At 43.1% G+C, this 17176-nt stretch overlaps 1 protein-coding gene across 4 annotated transcripts in view; it reads left to right on the forward strand.

Moving 5' to 3' along the window:
* Positions 1–16607, forward strand: part of SWAP70 (switching B cell complex subunit SWAP70) — a 69184-nt gene extending 52577 nt beyond the window's left edge. For all 4 annotated transcript variants that reach the window (XM_032357399.1, XM_032357402.1, XM_032357400.1 and 1 more), the window contains 8 exons: positions 1778–1924; positions 3043–3151; positions 5556–5737; positions 10070–10177; positions 11720–11886; positions 13864–14062; positions 15066–15162; positions 15497–16607. In XM_032357399.1, the coding sequence (XP_032213290.1) occupies positions 1778–1924; positions 3043–3151; positions 5556–5737; positions 10070–10177; positions 11720–11886; positions 13864–14062; positions 15066–15162; positions 15497–15603 (1116 nt within the window). In that variant the 3' untranslated portion in view covers positions 15604–16607. The remainder of the gene's footprint in view (positions 1–1777; positions 1925–3042; positions 3152–5555; positions 5738–10069; positions 10178–11719; positions 11887–13863; positions 14063–15065; positions 15163–15496) is intronic.
* The last annotated feature ends 569 nt before the right edge of the window (positions 16608–17176 follow it).

Below are 17176 nucleotides of genomic sequence, written 5' to 3' on the forward strand. Positions count from 1 at the left end.
GTGTATTTTATAAAATCTGAAAAATACCCTTATTTTGGAGAGAAATACCTTTATATAGCAAAACTGCATTTATTTTATAGATTATGACCTGCATAGCATCTGATACACATATGGGAAGCTTAATGTTTAATAGAATTTATATAATTATATATATTTTTAGTGGCTTTTTCAGATTTCTTAATTATTATACTGAGTAATAACTCCAAGTTGGGATTTCCTTACCTTGGTCTTTCATTTATTCAGCAGGTGATATTGTTGTCTTTGCTCTTTTTCCCTAATTGATTCCCATCAATAAACATTAATTGAGGTTTCATTTGTCTAGGTTTTTAGTGCTAAAAAGAAGTGTGAGACATGGTCTCTGTCCAAAGAGTTCTAGGCCCACCAGGATGGCAGGATAATCAGACTACAGGTGAATTTCAGTATGAGATAGCTTTTACTTAAATGTCTAAGGATTAAGAAACTGAACAAGTATATGATTAGAACTTGGCATAATAATCAAATGATACAGCAAGGTAATAAATATTTAATGATAACATATAGTCTGCTATAGGCCATCAGCCCTTGTACATTTAATACTTAAATGTTAGCTATTCTTGGGGCTCCTGAGTGGCTCAGTCAGTTAAGTGTTTCGCTCTTGGTTTTGGCTCAGGTCATGATCTTGAGGTGGTGAGATTGAGCCTTACACTAGGCTCTGTGCTCCATGGGAGTCTGCTTGGGATTCTCTCTCCCTCTGCCCGCCCCCTTGAGCACATGAGCACTTTCTCAAATAAATAAATAAACAAATAAATAAATCTTTAAAAAAAGAAAAAAGGTCAGCTATTCTCAAACAACCCCGAAGGGCTTGGCCTGTAATAATGTGTCATTTTGTTTAAGTAAAAATATGAATTATGCACCTTCATGACTGCTATCTGGGAAGGAAGTATAGGCCTAGACGAAGTGTGAGTGTAGAAGCTACATTTTGAAGCCAGAATCCTAACTGCTCATTCCTTTTCTGTTCATCTGGAGCAGAGTTCTTCCTCCAGAGTAGTGAGAGAGAGAGGTCGGTAGAAGGCTAGGTTGGTGCCTTTGGTTGAAAGATATATTTGGCCAAGTTTACCCTTTTCATTAATTGAGATTTTAATTTACTGAGAATCACTATAAAAAAGTTTATATATAATTTTTTATTATCCAGGGGCACCTGGATGGCTTAGTTAGTTAAGCATCCAACTCTTGATTTTGGCTCAGATCATGATCTCAGGGTCATAAGATTGAGTCCCATGTCAGGCTCCATAGTGGGTGTGGAGCCTGCTTAAGATTATCTCTCCCTGTCTTTAAAAAAAAGAATTAAGGGGCGCCTGGGTGGCTCAGTGGGTTAAGCTGCTGCCTTCGGCTCAGGTCGTGATCTCAGGGTCCTGGGATCGAGTTCCGCATCAGCCTCTCTGCTCAGCAGGGAGCCTGCTTCTCTCTCTCTCTCTGCCTGCCTCTCTGTCTACTTGTGATCTCCGTCTGTCAAATAAATAAAATCTTAAAAAAAAAAAAAGAATTAAAAAAATGACAATGTTTTTAGCACCGGGAGTTCTAAGGCTATAAGCACTGGGAGATGGGGTGTGGGGTGGACTGTTGTCTCTGCATGTCCAGAATTCTGTGTAAACTTCCATATGCATGTATTTGACTGGATTTAGTGCCCTCGGCCTTCATAGATCCTTAGTGGGTTCAGATCCACAAAGGTCAAGAACCACTGATATTGTCTCCAATAGATAAAAGGCCAGGCATTTATACCAGATTTAATCCTTCGTAGGGTTACATGATGAAAAAAGGCCATAAACGGAAAAACTGGACTGAACGCTGGTTTGTACTAAAACCCAACATAATTTCTTACTATGTGAGTGAGGATCTGAAAGATAAGAAAGGAGACATTCTCTTGGATGAAAATTGCTGTGTGGAGGTAAGAGTCTCTTGTTACCTCTTTCTGATGCTGCCCCCTGCTGCTGAAGTCTTTTATCTTGCTTCTAGATTATAGAACCTTAAAATAATCTTAAAATTAATACTTAGAAAATAGTATAGGCAGTTGCAGATTTTCTGAACCAAAACCAAGATAAACTGACAAAAATTTTTTGTGATGTGAATTTATTTTTTGTCTCATGAATAAAGTATAGGGATTACGTCAGATTTATTTGAACACTAAGGAAACATTTATTGAATAAAATGGAGTTATAAAAAAGAAAACACAAAAATATTCAGTAAGACAGTGTTTGAAATCACGAATATATGAGGCAATCTGGGCCATTTTGAGTACAGTAAATAAAATTAAAGAAAATACAAGCATTCTCTTTGAATATTTTAGGTGACTTTCAGTCAGGATACCTTATTCATTGCTGTTAATTCTGTAAAGAAGTGAAGCCTTGAAGAAACATAAATTTTGAGTTTTTAATTTATATCTGAACTATCATCACATCTGTATTTGATGAAGAACATTTAAATTACCTAAAATCTTGCTCATAAATGACAGTGTATTTTGATGGATGAAATAGTGTAGCTATATTAATACCCCAGGGTGTGCACTGTCCACGAAGGGGTCTTCTTAGATTTGGCTAAACATGGAGACTCACAAGATTTACCATAGGCCATACCAGTCTGCTTACGGATATAGGACAGGAGCTACAGCTTGCTCTTAATAACAGCTCAAGTGCAAAGAGAATGGATCTGCATCAGGCGGACATGGGAATCACCCTGGCTTAGTAGTCTAGTAGTGCACTGGGTCAGTACCTGTTGTAACAATGTGGATATACCTTCCAGGGTTCCTGTAAGGGGTGTGCTCACATGCAAGAGTTCCTGTGCTCGGGAGAGCCAAAGCAGGTGTTGGGTGGTTCTCGCAGTCCAGATGAAGTATCCTAATCAGGGGTCATTGTTACCATAGGTAATGTTGCCTAGAGAGTAGCATTTTGTAAATCAAAAATATGCTCTTGATGTTGAATTTCAGCTGGATTTGTATAAATAATTGAGATTAAATTTAAATGCTTAAAAATAAAATTAAAAAAAAACTGATTTTGCTTTCTGTGTTAGTCCTTGCCTGACAAAGATGGGAAGAAATGTCTTTTTCTCATAAAATGTTTTGATAAGACCTTTGAAATCAGTGCCTCAGATAAGAAGAAGAAACAGGAGTGGATTCAAGGTAAGACAGTTTTTATTATTTGTCAAGATATAATTTGAGAGCTCTGACTTCGTATTTTAATCTCATTAAAGATGCTAAAGGCATTGTTCTCTCATTGTTCTCTTTTTTGCCTGCAGCATAGTAGCTGAAAGAAAAACAAATTGAGAAGAGTTCCCAAAGTTTTCATCAGTTTCATTTACATAATAAGCTTATGGGAAAATTATAGACTGGGTATTTTAGGTTTTATTAACTTTTATTGTTTAAAGAGAATGGAACTTATACTTTTAAGAACTAGAAGGATTTTTAAGTGACCATCTTGAATTTTTAATAAACAGAAAACAAAAGAGGAATAATGCAATCACTTTAGAATATTTCCAGTAATTTTTAAGATCTGTTATTTAAAAAAAAAAAATCTGTTATTTTCATAAGAAATCACTAGTTTTAAATAATTATTTTAAGAACACAAACTTTTGATTTAATAACTTATAAAGTATTATAAAATTAGTAAAGAATGAAACACTACATATGAGATTTTCTTTTTTAGTCATGAAAGGAGCTTCTGAGTATGATATTCTTGGACATAAGTACAATTATACTGAAAATTTTGGTCATTTTGATGTAGCTTAAGATTTTGAGGCAAGTGCACCTAGGTTTAAATCCTTTTTCCTAGGTCACTTGAATTATGAATTTTGTAGCTGTTTTTCCTTTTCCATAGAATGGGGATAATAATAGTACCAACATCTTGGGGCAGCTAGGTGGCTCAGTTGGTTAAGCATCTGTCTTTGGCTCAGGTCATGATCTCAGGGTCCTGGGATTGAGTCCCGCATCAGGCTCCTTGCTCAGTGGGGAGCCTGCTTCCCCCTCTCCTCCCTGATCATGCTCTCACTACCTCTCTCTCAAATGAATGAATCTTTCTTTTTTTAACTGACAGAAGTCTTCTTTGTTGTTTCAAGTGAAGTCATACATAATTTTTAAAAATTTTTATTTTTTAATTTCTTTTCAATGTTCCAGAATTCATTGTTTATGCACCACACCCTGTGCTCCATGCAATACGTGCCCTCCACAATACCCACCACCAGGCCCACGCAACCCCTCCCCCCCCAATCCCTCAGTTCCTCAGAGTCCATAGTCTCTCGTGGTTCGTCTGAATAAATAAAATCTTTTAAAAAAATAGTACCTACCTCTTAAGGTTTTTGTGAGGGTTAACAGATAATGAAGATACACTTGCACATTTAAAAAATGGCACATCATTGCAGAAATGTGGTAGATTGTAGATAACCTAAATGTCCATTAATTGCAAAATGGTTGAATAAATGATAGAAGAAACAGTTCTGTAAAGTATGTATAATGTTTTATTTATTTGTTTTACTTATTTTAAAAGATTTTATTAGAGAGAGAGAGAGAGTGTGTGTGTGTGTGTGTGTGTGTGTGTGTGTGAATGAGAGAGAGCATGAGCAGGGGGAGGGGGAGAGGGAGAGAGAGAGAAGAAAACTCCCCGCATTTGAATAGGGAGCCTGATGTCAATCCCAGACGTTGGGCTCATGACTCCAGCCGAAGGCAGACACTCAACCGACTGAGCTACCCAGGTGCCCAGTATAATGCTTTATACAGAAAGCTATCTAAGATAAATTAAGTGAAAATAACCAAGGCTCAGAAGAGTGTATTATGTCAAAAGAAGATGGAGGATGCATATGCATATTTATTTGTATATGCTTAAAATATCTCTAGAAAAGATGCACAAGAAACTGTTAACATTAGTTGGTAATGGAGAGGGGAAGCCAGAACTTGGGATAGGAGCAGGAGGGAGACTTTTCCTGTATGTCTTTCCATGCTTTTGAATTTGAACAATGTGAAAGTAATAGCTGTTCAAAAAATTAATTAAAATAATCAGGAAAATACATAAAAATGAGATGATGCATGTAAAGATACACATACAGCAAGTATTCAATAAATGCTAGCTACTCTTACCATCTCAGGAAGGGAGTGTATAAGGATATGGTTTCATAAGGCATAGATAAGGGTAGACTGAACCCAGCATGTAGCAAATCAAATATCAGGAAGTTTGAATCTCAGCTCTTACTACTTCTTGTTCTTATTTGGCCTTTTGAGAAATACAGAGAAGGGAATTGAAAGTGTTGTAAGTTCTTCAAATGTGTGCACTATTCCTGTATCAAGTATCTGTTTAAGAATAGATACGCAGTTATGGAATTTTGGAGCTAGAAGGGACTCTGGAGATCACATCTTTCATTTCAGAGATGAGGAGACCGATGCTGCAGGTTATGACTTACGGAAGGGCGGACCAGCACTCAGTGGCAGAAGCAGAATGTCCACTGGGCCTCTGGTTTTCTTCCCACTATGCCATCCGCATTTTAGGCTTATGAAGAATAAACAGTCCATCCCTTTTTCTGTCCTACACCTTTTACAGCCATTCATTCTACTATCCATCTGTTGAAGTTGGGCAGTCCCCCACCACATAAAGAAGCCCGCCAGCGTCGGAAAGAACTGCGGAAGAAGCTGCTGGCTGAGCAGGAGGAGCTGGAGCGACAGATGAAGGAGCTCCAGACTGCCAACGAAAACAAGCAGCAGGAGCTGGAGACCGTGAGGAAGGTGGGTGTGGACGCCGGGCTGGGGGGGCTCTCCCTTCCCTTCTAGGGGCCACAGCTACCTTCCTGACAAGCTTTGGGTCTACCAAGACCAGGTGCGTGCAGTTTTAGACAGCTTCTTTGGTAAATTATTTTCTCAGGAAGTGTATCTAGATTGCTGAGTGAGACATCCTGGTTTTCCCAGCCTTGAAAATATGAGGGCCTCAGGTCAGCAAGCCATTTCATTGACCGGACAAGAACATTTATAAGAATAGTGAGCACAGTTGAATTTTGTCAGAGAAAGATGAGAAATTTTATTTCCTCAATGTCAAGGTCACTTTTGGTGATCTGGGCGTGGTATGTTGCTTTTTTAGTACCCCCCCCCCTTAGCTTTACTTATGAATACTCTTAGTATAGAACTGTGGGTCTCACTTACCGTTTGGAATCAAAGATACAGTCTGGGTCAATTTCTCCTTCCATTTCTGGGCTAGGAGATCAAGTACTATTGATTGTATAGGATAATTGACATTCATTGGAAAACCTTGTTGCTCAGCTGTATCATGCTTCTGGAGGTGACGGTCCTCATTGTATGGACACTCTCCTTGTTTCTGCCTTGAATCAGTGAGCACCTGCTGTCTACAAGATCAAAGACCCTTTTGTGTCTCCTACCTCTTTTGTAGCACCTTTGCTGTGGAGTATGGGAGATACTCACAGTATAAGCCCCCACATTCCTGGTGGGGTTCTCCCTTTCTAGTCCATGGAGATGCCACACTTTGTGCTGACATCCTCTGAGTAGATTCACAAAGAATTTTCTAGTACTTTTGTAACCTTAGGAATTAATGTGAGTGTACGAAGCTAGAAAGTTGCTCCTATCCATCATACCTTTCTTTTTAAAATTTTTTTTTTAATTTTATTTATTTATTTGACAGACAGAAATCACAAGTAGGTGGAGAAGCAGGCAGAGAGAGAGTGGGGGAGGGGGAGGCAGGCTCCCCGCTGAGCAGAGAGCCCGATGTGGGGCTCGATCCCAGGACCCTGAGATCATGACCTGAGCTGAAGGCAGAGGCTTAACCCACTGAGCCACCCAGGCGCCCCTCTTTTTAAATTTTTAATTTAAATCCAATTTAGTTAACATATAGTATATTATCAGTGATTCATCAGTTGCATTCAACACCCAGGGCACTCATTATATCATGTGCCCTCCTTAATGCCCATCACAGTTACCCCATCCCCACTCACTTCCCCTCCAGTAACCCTGTTTGTTTCCTGTAGTTAAGAGTCTCTTATGATTTGCTCTTTGTTTTCATCTATTTTATTTTTCCTTCTCTTCCTCTATGTTCATCTGTTTTGTTTCTTAAATTCCATGTACGAGTGAAATCATATGGTATTTGTCCTTCTCTGACTTATTTTGCGTAGCATAATACCTTCTGGTTCCATCCATGTTGTTGCAAATGGCAAGATTTCATTCTTTTTGATTGTCGAGTATATATACGCCACATCTTTATTCATTCATCTGTTGATGGACATCTGGGCTCTTTCCATATTTTAGCTATTGTGGACATTGCTGCTATAAACTTTGGGGTGCAGAATCACTATGTTTGCATCCTTTGCTGGGTCATAGGGTAGCCCTACTTTTAACTTTTTGAGGACTCTTCATACTGTTTTCCAGAGAGCTTACCTACTTTCTTTCTTTTTTTTTTTTTTTAAGACTTTATTTATTTATTTGAGAGAGAGATAGCACGAGCAGGATGAAGGGCAGAGGGAGAAGCGGACTCCCTGCTGAGCAGGGAACCCAATGTGGGGCTCTGTCCCAGGACTTCAGGATCATAACCCAAGCCGAAGGCAGGCGCTTAACAGCTGAGCCACCCAGGTGCCCCGACATACCTACTTTCTAAAAGCAGCTTCTTAGGTCTTGTTGCTCTTCCTCCTGAATCACTCTTGCATCTTGCCTTTCTGCTGTAATATGTTTTCTTTAAAAACTCCCGTAAGTTTTTAAAACATCCCGCTAGGATGAGCACCTGTAGTATGTGATCACTGCTTCCTTCATTCATTGTACATAAGGCAGTAGTGGATGTTAGCAGAGTGGGGTGGAAATCTGGGCTGGTTGTCCTTCTTTCATAATTTTTTAAAAATTATGCAATAGGTCCTACAGAAGAGAGTACGAAAGAGTGTGTACGAAAGCATCACAAAGTGAATACCCTGAAACTATTACCCAAGTTAGGATAGAGTATTGCCAAAATTTGAAAGTTCTGGTGTCCTTTTTTCTTTCGTTTTAATTTTTTGGCAGTTTACAAACAGTAAGATTCATGGTTTATATATAGTTGTGTGAGTTTTTACATGTGTCTAGATTCTTGTAACCAGCACAGACAGAATGCAGAACAATTCTACTGCCCCACAGAATTTCCTCACACTGCCCGCTGTACTCAGACTGTCCACGAATTCCTAACCCCCGCAACCGCTCACCTTTTCTCTGTTCCTGTATTTTTGCCTTTTCCAAATTGTGATATAAATGGAACTGCTCAGTATGTAAGTTTTCAAGACTGTGTTCTTTGACTTGGCATCATGCATTTGAGATTCACCAATCTGGCATCTTTTTGAACCTTTAGACTCTTTTAAACTCTGCCTCCCATGAGGATGTAATTGCCCTGCCCTGCTTTATGTGAATGTATGCCCAGAGCTGGCAAGGCCTAGGCCAAACTAGACAGCTCTCCTCCTACCTCGATTTACAGAATTATTTAAGAAACTGATTTGGGATTTGTTAAGTGTGGAGAAGTTATTATAGATCCCTTAATAATCTTTAGTTTTCCTTTTCTCATAAAGAAATAAAATTAATCAAGTTTTCGTTGAAACATATTTAGGGAAAAAACTGCTTAGATGAATATTTTAATCACCTGGAATTCAATAACGTTTGTGGGTTTTGTAAGACTTGATTGGCCTCACTTAATTTGGAAGAAAGAACAAGAAATCATGTAGTTTTTGTAAATTAATACATTTCTTTAAGGGGGTTGCCCACTTTTTTTTGTTTGTTTGTTTTTGAAAAAATGCTTTATTTTTGTAGGGCACTTTTAGGTTCACAATAAAATTTGAAAGGAAGATACAGAGATTTCCCATGTCCCTCCGGTGTCAACACACGCACAGCCTCTCCCGTTCTAGAGTGGTACATTGGTTAAAATTGATGAATCTGCACTGATACTCATAGCACCCAAAGTCCATAGTTTCTCTTAATGTTCATGCTGGTGTTCTGCATTCTGCGGGTTTGGACAAATGTATAATGCCATGTATTTACCATTACAGTATCATTCAGGCTTATTTTCCCTTCCCTAAAAATCCTCTGTGCTCTCCCTATTCATCCTGCTCCTCTGCCAAATAACTTTTATTTCTACTTGGTTTCTTTAGAAAATACATAATCTTTTGTATAGATAATATAATCATATGGTTCAAAAATTTAAATTATACAAAAGAATAAATCCCACTTGATCATGGTATATGATCCTTTGAATGTATTGTTGAATTTAGTTTGCTAATATTTTATTGAGGATTTTTGCATCTGTGTTCATCAGGGATACTAACCCCTGATTTTCTTTTCTTGCTTTTGATATAAGGGTAACACTGGCCTCATAAAATGAGTTTGGAGGGAAAGTTTGAGAAGAATAGACATTATTTCTTCTTTGGATGTGTGGTAGAATTCACTAGTGAAACTGTCTGGTCCTGGGACAGCTTGTCTTTTGGGGGAGGTTTCTGATCACTGATTGAATCTCCTTCTAGTAATCAAATTGGTTGTATGTTTTTAGGAATCTGTAAATTTCTTCTGGGTTGTCTGATTTGTTAGTGTATAATTATTCCTAATCTCTTATGATCCTTTGTAGTTTGTGGTATCCTCTTTTTTCCTTGGTGAGTCTAACTAAAGACTTGTCAATTTGTTTATCTTTTCTAAGAACAAGCTTAGTTTCACTGATCTTCTCTTATCTTTCTGGTCTCTTTTATTTATTTCTGCTCTAGTCCTTGTTACTTTCCTTCTACTAACTTTGGGCTTCATTTTTTCTTTTTCTGGTTCCTTGAAGTGTAAAGTTAGGTCTTTTGAGACTTTGCTTTTAAGATTTATTCATTTATTAGTGAGAGAGAACGTGCAAGAGCGAGCAGCGGGGAGGGAGAGAGGGAGCGGGGAGAGAGAATCCCAAGCGGACTGTGCTGAGTGGAGCCCAATGTGGGGCTTTATCCCATGACCCTGATAATGTGACCTGAGCCGAAGTCAGATGCTTAAACGACTGAGCCACCCATGTGCCACCATTTTTCTTTCCTAATGCACCTCCACTCTAATATTTATTGCTTTTCTGGGGGTGGGTTTTTGATTGGGTAGAAACTGGAAGAAGCAGCATCTCGTGCAGCAGAAGAAGAAAAGAAACGTCTTCAGACTCAAGTGGAACTACAGGCCAGGTTCAGCACAGAGCTGGAGCGAGAGAAGCTTGTGAGTGCCACACAGCTGGGAACCTGGGACCTGCTGCCTTCGCTCACAGAGCCAGTTTGGGTGAAGGGGGAGGGACCAAGGCCTGGGAGGCTGGAGGGAGGCCAGCTTGTCAGCTGGGTTATGCTTCTGACCTGCGGGGGGCTCTAGGGAAGTTCTGTGTTTCTTCATTCGGTATGGGCTTATTGAGCACCTATGTGCCAGCCACCAGGCCAAGGATATAAAGGTAAAAGATGTAAGCCTTGCTTTTAGTACCCCAGAATAGAAATTCATGGAATGGGGTGATAAGTAGTGTAGTAGGGTGACTGTATGTCTTGGTTTGCTGGGCTAGTCCTTGCCATCCTGATATAATTATTAACAGCATTCTTTTTCCTTCTCAAAGAGTCCTGGCTTGGAAAATAAGTAGCTATGGAAAAAGTAAGCACGGGTTCCATGACATTCCTCTTCTGTCATGAGCAAAGTGGGAGGTTCTGAAATCATGAGAACCATATGAATTCTGGTCTGCTTCCCTTAGCAGCTCTGATTCATCCCCCAAGACACCCAAGAGCCAGGCTGCTGGAGGTGGTTAGCTAGTTCATTGGAACACAGGTCTTACGCGGAGTTGTAATGTATGGGAGAGTACTGAGCCCAGTGCCCATCAAATAGATGCTGGTGACATTTATTAAGTTTTTGTTGCTTGGAGTTGAGATAGATATATTCATGTTAGGAGAGAAAAGTTCATAGGCAAGCAGCTGTTGGGGGAAGGAGCGCTGTACTCACAGCCAGAAGAGCTGGGTTCTTTCTTCTCTACTCCTGCTTTTGAGCATAAGTTTTCTCTTTACATTGGAGGTGTTGTCATGTGATCTCTCATGACTCTTAGGACAAGGAAGTGAGCAGTGAGAATATTTTATAAACCACAAACACATATGCTGGTGTGTGTGCTGTTACATTGAGATATCCTTGTCTTCCAATTTTTGAGATTCAAAACTGTTTAATACAGAAAGGAGAACCCATATACTTGTTAGGGTGATTACTTGGGTGCTTGAGTCCCCCCAAGGCTGGATGTGCCCCAGGGAGGAAGAAGAGGGGCCTGGAGGCAGCCAGGTAAGAGGAGTCGCTGGCTGCTGGTCAGTCGTCCCTTTCCCCTTTAACCCTCCCTCTGGCTGTTCTAACTGGGCAGAGGTTCATTCCTTTTAGAGAAGACTATGGGTAAAGAGGTTGTGGTTGTATAATAGAAAGGACTTTAAAGAGAAATTATTCAGGGAAATGATTTTTCTTGACTTGAATCTTAAAGTGTGGAGTGGAAGGGATGGAATGTTCCCTGGGCAGAAAGACAGCCTGAGGGCTGTAGCCTGTGGCCCCGACTGTGCTGCGGTCTCAGTGTTGGTATTGGCTGCGGTGTTCTCCTGGCTCCATCTTCAGTCTGGGAGTGGGGGACGGGGCCCTGCCCACCCTGCTGCGCTGCGGCAAGGGCTGGCCATCAGGAACAGCCCCTTGAGAGCAGCGGGAGACCTTCCCTGGGGATAAAGTCAGCCTGAGTGTAACATGACCCTTTTATCCCATCAGATCAGACAGCAGATGGAAGAACAAGTTGCCCAGAAGTCCTCTGAACTGGAACAGTATTTGCAGAGAGTCCGGGAGCTGGAAGACATGTATCTAAAGCTGCAGGAGGCCCTGGAGGACGAGAGACAGGCCCGGCAAGACGAGGAGACCGTGCGGAAGCTTCAGGCCAGGTGCCATTTCTGTTTGTCTCCTGTGTCTTTATGTGCTTCGCTGGGGCGAATGTTGTTTCTAGGAATGACTAACGTTCTGGTGAAGAGGGAGGAGTGTCTGCCAGACCGGAGAGACCTTGGAGGCCTGGCTGGCTGGCAACTTGTTTACTCTTGGTCTAGGGCCCTGGAAGACCCTGGCTTCTAGGGCCCTAGACAGGCTTTCCATCTGTGTAGAGCAGGCAGGTCGCCAGGCCTGAACACAGGCATGAACCAAGGCTGAGCAGCCCAGCCACAGCACCAGCCAGGCTGGGGGGAGAGCGCTCTGAGGATGCCACTGACGTCAGCACTGGCACCATGTGTTGGTCCCCACGCCTTCTGCTGTCACTCAACACGGGATGCTCCCACCTCCAGCAAGATAAAGTCTCCACTGCCTCTGCTCTTTTGTGTCGGTTGCTTCAGAGTCCAAGTTCCAGAGTCTCGTTTCTTCCTAATGCATCTGCTTAGGCAGGCCCAGCTCGGGCTTCCACTGTGCCCTGGCTGCCAAAGGGCAGGAGGGCAGGGGTCTGGCCTTGGCTTCCGTAGTGGGAGATGGGCCCTGCTTCCCATCAAGATGCCCATTGTGCAGATTCCTTGGACACGTGAAGGGGATTCAGACCGGGCAGCCTGAACACCTGCAAACGTGCATCCCCTTCTATACTCTTACCACTAGGATGAAGAAATAGGCCTTTCCTGTTCCATGTTGTTTCACCAGCGCCTAGAAAAGCACACAGAAGGTGCATCATACATGCACACGTTGAGTGGGTGGACGAAAACTTGTCACAGCACATTTGCAGTGTTGTGTTCAGCTGTGGGTCTTACACTCCGGAAGACATCTAAGGAGGAGTGGCCGGTCCTGTGTAGAACTAGGAGCAGTGGATGGGAGAGCTATTCCTAGTCCAGGAAGAACTTTCCACGGCTGCCCATAAATAAACTTGCTGGATCCGTGAAGCAGTGGGCGGGCCATCCCTCAGACGGTTTGAGCAGAGTCGGATAAGCACCCTGCAGGGTGTCACAGAGGAAGTTCTCACGGGGCGGGGGCGGGCTGCGGCTTGGGGTGGTGACATGAGGCCATCTGGTCCGTCACTGTACTCCTCCTCTCGCTGGCTTTGGAAGAATATGCTGATGTTTGGGCCACTGGAAGTGTGTTGGTCCTGGGCCGGCATCTAACCACACCGTCTGTACTTGGTACAGGTTTGGGCTGTACCTCAGTTTATTTAAAAGCCTCTGTAGCTCGATATTTTAGATAGGCAGCCTGTGACTCAAAGATAGCCTTTTGGAGTTGCACAAACCTTGGTGGAAAATCCACTACTAGCTGTGTAATGTACTTACACCCTGACTTTTTATTGCTTCATCTGGAGGGATGACAGTACCTTGCAGAACTGATGGGTTAGCAGTCGAGAAGTCAAGGGAGTGACATACATGTAGTGATTATTCAGCCAAGTGGGAGCTGATTTAGTCTGCCTTCTGTTGGCTCCTTCTTCCCTCACTTAATTAGTTTGTTAGCATTGTCCTTGGTTGTAGGTCTGTACGAGATGAGAAATGTTTTGCTGTTACAGCAGCCCAGGCACATTTCACAACTTGGCCCTCCCACCTGCCAGGTGAATGACGTGGTACAGGTCACTTAGCTTTTGTGCCTCACTTTCTTCATCATTGAACTATGAATGCTGAGAGCACTTAAGTTTATTGTGGGGATTCATTAGGAAAATACACTTAGTTCTTGGCCCAGTTTGTGGCACAGTAAACCTCTCATAAATGTTAATTTGTTTTCAAACAAGAGTGCAACAGAGAGGAGCAGGACAGGCGGCAAGGGTCGCCTTACCAGCTTTGGGAATGTGGGCCTCTGTGGCTCGTTTCTTCCTTGTGAAAGAAGGGGGTTGGCTGAGAGGGCCTCGGGGGCTCTGGCATCTGCCGGGGTGTGGGCGCCTGGGCAGGTTAGATCCTGAGCGCTCTGTGTCGCAGGTTGCTCGAGGAAGAGTCTTCCAAGAGGGCTGAACTGGAAAAGTGGCACTTGGAGCAGCAGCAGGCCATTCAGACGACTGAGGCGGAGAAGCAGGAGCTGGAGAATCAGCGCGTCATGAAAGAGCGGGCCCTGCAGGAAGCCATGGAGCAGTTGGCGCAGCTGGAGCTCGAGCGGAAGCAGGCGCTGGAGCAGTACGAGGTGATGCCTGGATTTCAGGTTTCCAAAACAAACGTTTAAGCACCCGAAACTAATCTAGCCCTCTGGCTTAACTAACTGGACTTAAAGTAAAAACTTAAACATTTAGAAAGAGCAACAGTTGCTTAGCTGTAAGAAGCTGTCGTGAGAATTTTGCTTAGCTGTGAGTAGTAGTAGTTTTTGTAGGTGGTGAGGGGGATCAGGTCAAGTCCAGTCAAAAGGCACACAGTAATCTGAACAGGAGAGGTCTAATATAAGCAGTTATTAGCCATAATGAGGGGATTGCCTGCTAGGGAGTGAAGACTCTAAGGAGGCAGCAATGGCAGGTACAGGAAGCAGCCCATGCCTCTGCGCCTGAAGCAGGGCACCCAGAGAGGGGACCCAGCTGGAAGAGGGTCCCCCTTTGATCTTGGCCCCTTATGCCCATGACTGTGATCCTGACCTCCTTGGAGAGAGCATGGCCTTGGCCCCCTGGACGGCAAAAGAGCTATGATTGGGAGGCTGTCCTCTGGCCACTGGGGTGAGCCCCTGGGGTGCCCCCTGCCACAGTAGCTGCTGAGAAGAGCGGCAGGTTCTCAGCAACCGAGAAGGGTCCAGTGGAACCCGGAAGCAGAGGCCCTTCCTCCAGTGTCCCTTCAGTGCCCTTTACTGACCAACCTTAATGGTGCCCACTGGCAAGGAGAGTTACCTGCTGTCACACGCAGGACAGGGGAGGTGGCGTTTGGAGCCAAGGAGTGGCGAGCCGTGATGCTCACACAGGGGTCTTACCCGTTCATGTGTAGCAGTGTGAGTAGGTCCCCTAGCTGACCTCAGGCAGGTTACTCAAGCTCTCTGCATCTGGTTTCCACATCTGTAAAATGGGGGTAATAAGAGTTGCTCCTCTTGAGAGTGGCTGGGAGGATTTCCTGGAATAACCCGCAATCATAGAGTCAGCACCCACTCATTTTTTATTTGGCTCTTGAGCTCCCGTTGTGTTTGCATCATCCAAAATCTCCTTGTGTTCCAGGGAGTTAAGAAGAAGCTGGAGATGGCAACTAGTAAGACCAAGAGCTGGAAAGACAAAGTGGCTCAGCATGAAGGATTAATTCGATTGATAGAGCCAGGTAACACACTCCTTGGAGTAATCAGATATTCTCCCAATTTTTTCCTCTCTTTTATTTGTGTGTTTGAATTGTGCTAAAAGTCTTCATTAGTCCAAATACATAGAAACCAAACTGTTTGGGGTCAATTGCTCTTGAGTAACTTGCCCTGTAATAGATAAGAAGGCCCAGGAATTCCCTTTGCATTCGTCTTCTGGTGGTTTTGGGCGGTGTGACATTGATGGATATTCCTCAGAGGAGAAATAAAGGAGAAAGTGACTGTTTTCTCTGTGGGGAAATGGTTATGTTAACTGAAGGGTATGGTACTTCCTGTATTTAAGGTGTGTTTGTCCCTTAGGTTCCAAACACCCTCACCTGATCACTAACTGGGGCCCTGCGGCTTTCACGCATGCAGAGCTGGAAGAGAGAGAGAAGAGCTGGAAGGGGAAGAGGAGCACGGAGTGAGGGGGGTGAGGGGGGCGAGGGGCCGGGCCCGTCGGGGCGCAGCCCCGTGGAGCTGGAAAGCTCGATGCTAAAGACACAGGAACTGGCTTTGCCGCTTCTGATCTTCCTTCTGTGCCTCCTATCAGGTCAATATACTAAGGAAGCCATCTGATTTCTCTGCCTGAAAATCAGGGCTCACCTGAAAAGAAAAAAAATTCGACACTATCAAGCTCTTTATCTACTCTTTCCTTGAAAACTTCAGCTTCTGAAAATTCCCTTTAGTTCCCTCAGGTGCTCGTGGGAAGTGAGCCGCGCACACACCGTGCGGGGGGCGCCGTCAGCCGCCGTGGGGGACGGGGTCGGGCCGTGGCCCGCTCTCCCTCCTCTGTGGCAGCAGTTCCCTGTCTCCGAGCGCAGCCTTCTAAACCAGCCCGCTGATCTGCTGCGGGTGCCGCTGGCCAGGAGGCTTGCGACTGCTGCTCTGGCCATCCTGGCAGCATGTGACCCTTGTCCCCGCTCGCGGTCCCCAATGCAGTTGTGTGGGGCTTTCTACCCAATGCGTTGCCGCTGATCCACGTCCTGGCCCAGGTGGCCCCAACTCAAGGGAGCGAGTGCTTTGGCTGATAGATCCTGAGGAATGAAAGATAGCACAGAGATGAACTAAGCCCCATTGGAGTGGTGATTTGATACTAACTGAATTCTTTCTAATATTTAAAATGGTCTGGAGGGTCAACCTGCTGCCAGACCCCCTTGCTTTTTCTTTTGTAGTTACTGTACAGAAAATTTCAGGAGTGTGTAAATGCTTGTTATAATCAGGCCTTTTCCTTAATAAATAGGGATATGATCATTTATAGGAATTAAACATGAAGAAAGTTTTAAAAATGTATTTTTATGATGTCTTATGTTGAGAGAGAACAAATATTTATAATTTGCAAACATTCTTACCTAAATATTGTAAAATGTAATATGCTGAACTTTCTTAATTTTTTGCTAATTTTCTAAGATATATTAAAAATGTTTTGTATGTTTGGGTTTTTTGTGTTTTTTTTGGTGGTGTTTTTTGTGTGTGTGTTTTTTAGTAAAGTGGACTTAGAAAATTAAAAACACAAGAACAGCATGCATTTTAAACTGCCTGATTTACTAGAACAGGGTGAGGTTTTGTGGATATCTGTATATTTTCACATAATGAGATGGACTTGAGTTGAGGGATACTCCCTGAAAACCCTGAGTTTGGAGCTTGGACCCCCAGACGAGTGCGGTCACAAGGTGAACTAAGTCTTCATGTTTGGTGTTTGAGTCACTCCTGTGGGAAACCATGGCAGACGTGTGCGCTCACAAATGGGAACTTTTAAGATATCTCCCTCATTGTTGCTCTTACCTCCAAATCCGCTTAGCCTCTGCTTTCCTGAATTTTCTTTTTATGACTTTTGGTTTTTCTTTCAGTTTTACCAGAGTAAATAGTGTGTTTTTTGTTTTGGTCTCACATGGTTGCCAAGACTGAAATGCCTACTGTGGGCTAAGCCAGCCCACTCACTCAGGCCAGCTTGATTATGTCTTGGAAAGCTGATCTTTCCCTTCTAGAAGGAGAGAACAC

Source organism: Mustela erminea, chromosome 9, assembly GCF_009829155.1.
Source record: "Mustela erminea isolate mMusErm1 chromosome 9, mMusErm1.Pri, whole genome shotgun sequence".
NCBI lineage: Eukaryota > Metazoa > Chordata > Mammalia > Carnivora > Mustelidae > Mustela > Mustela erminea.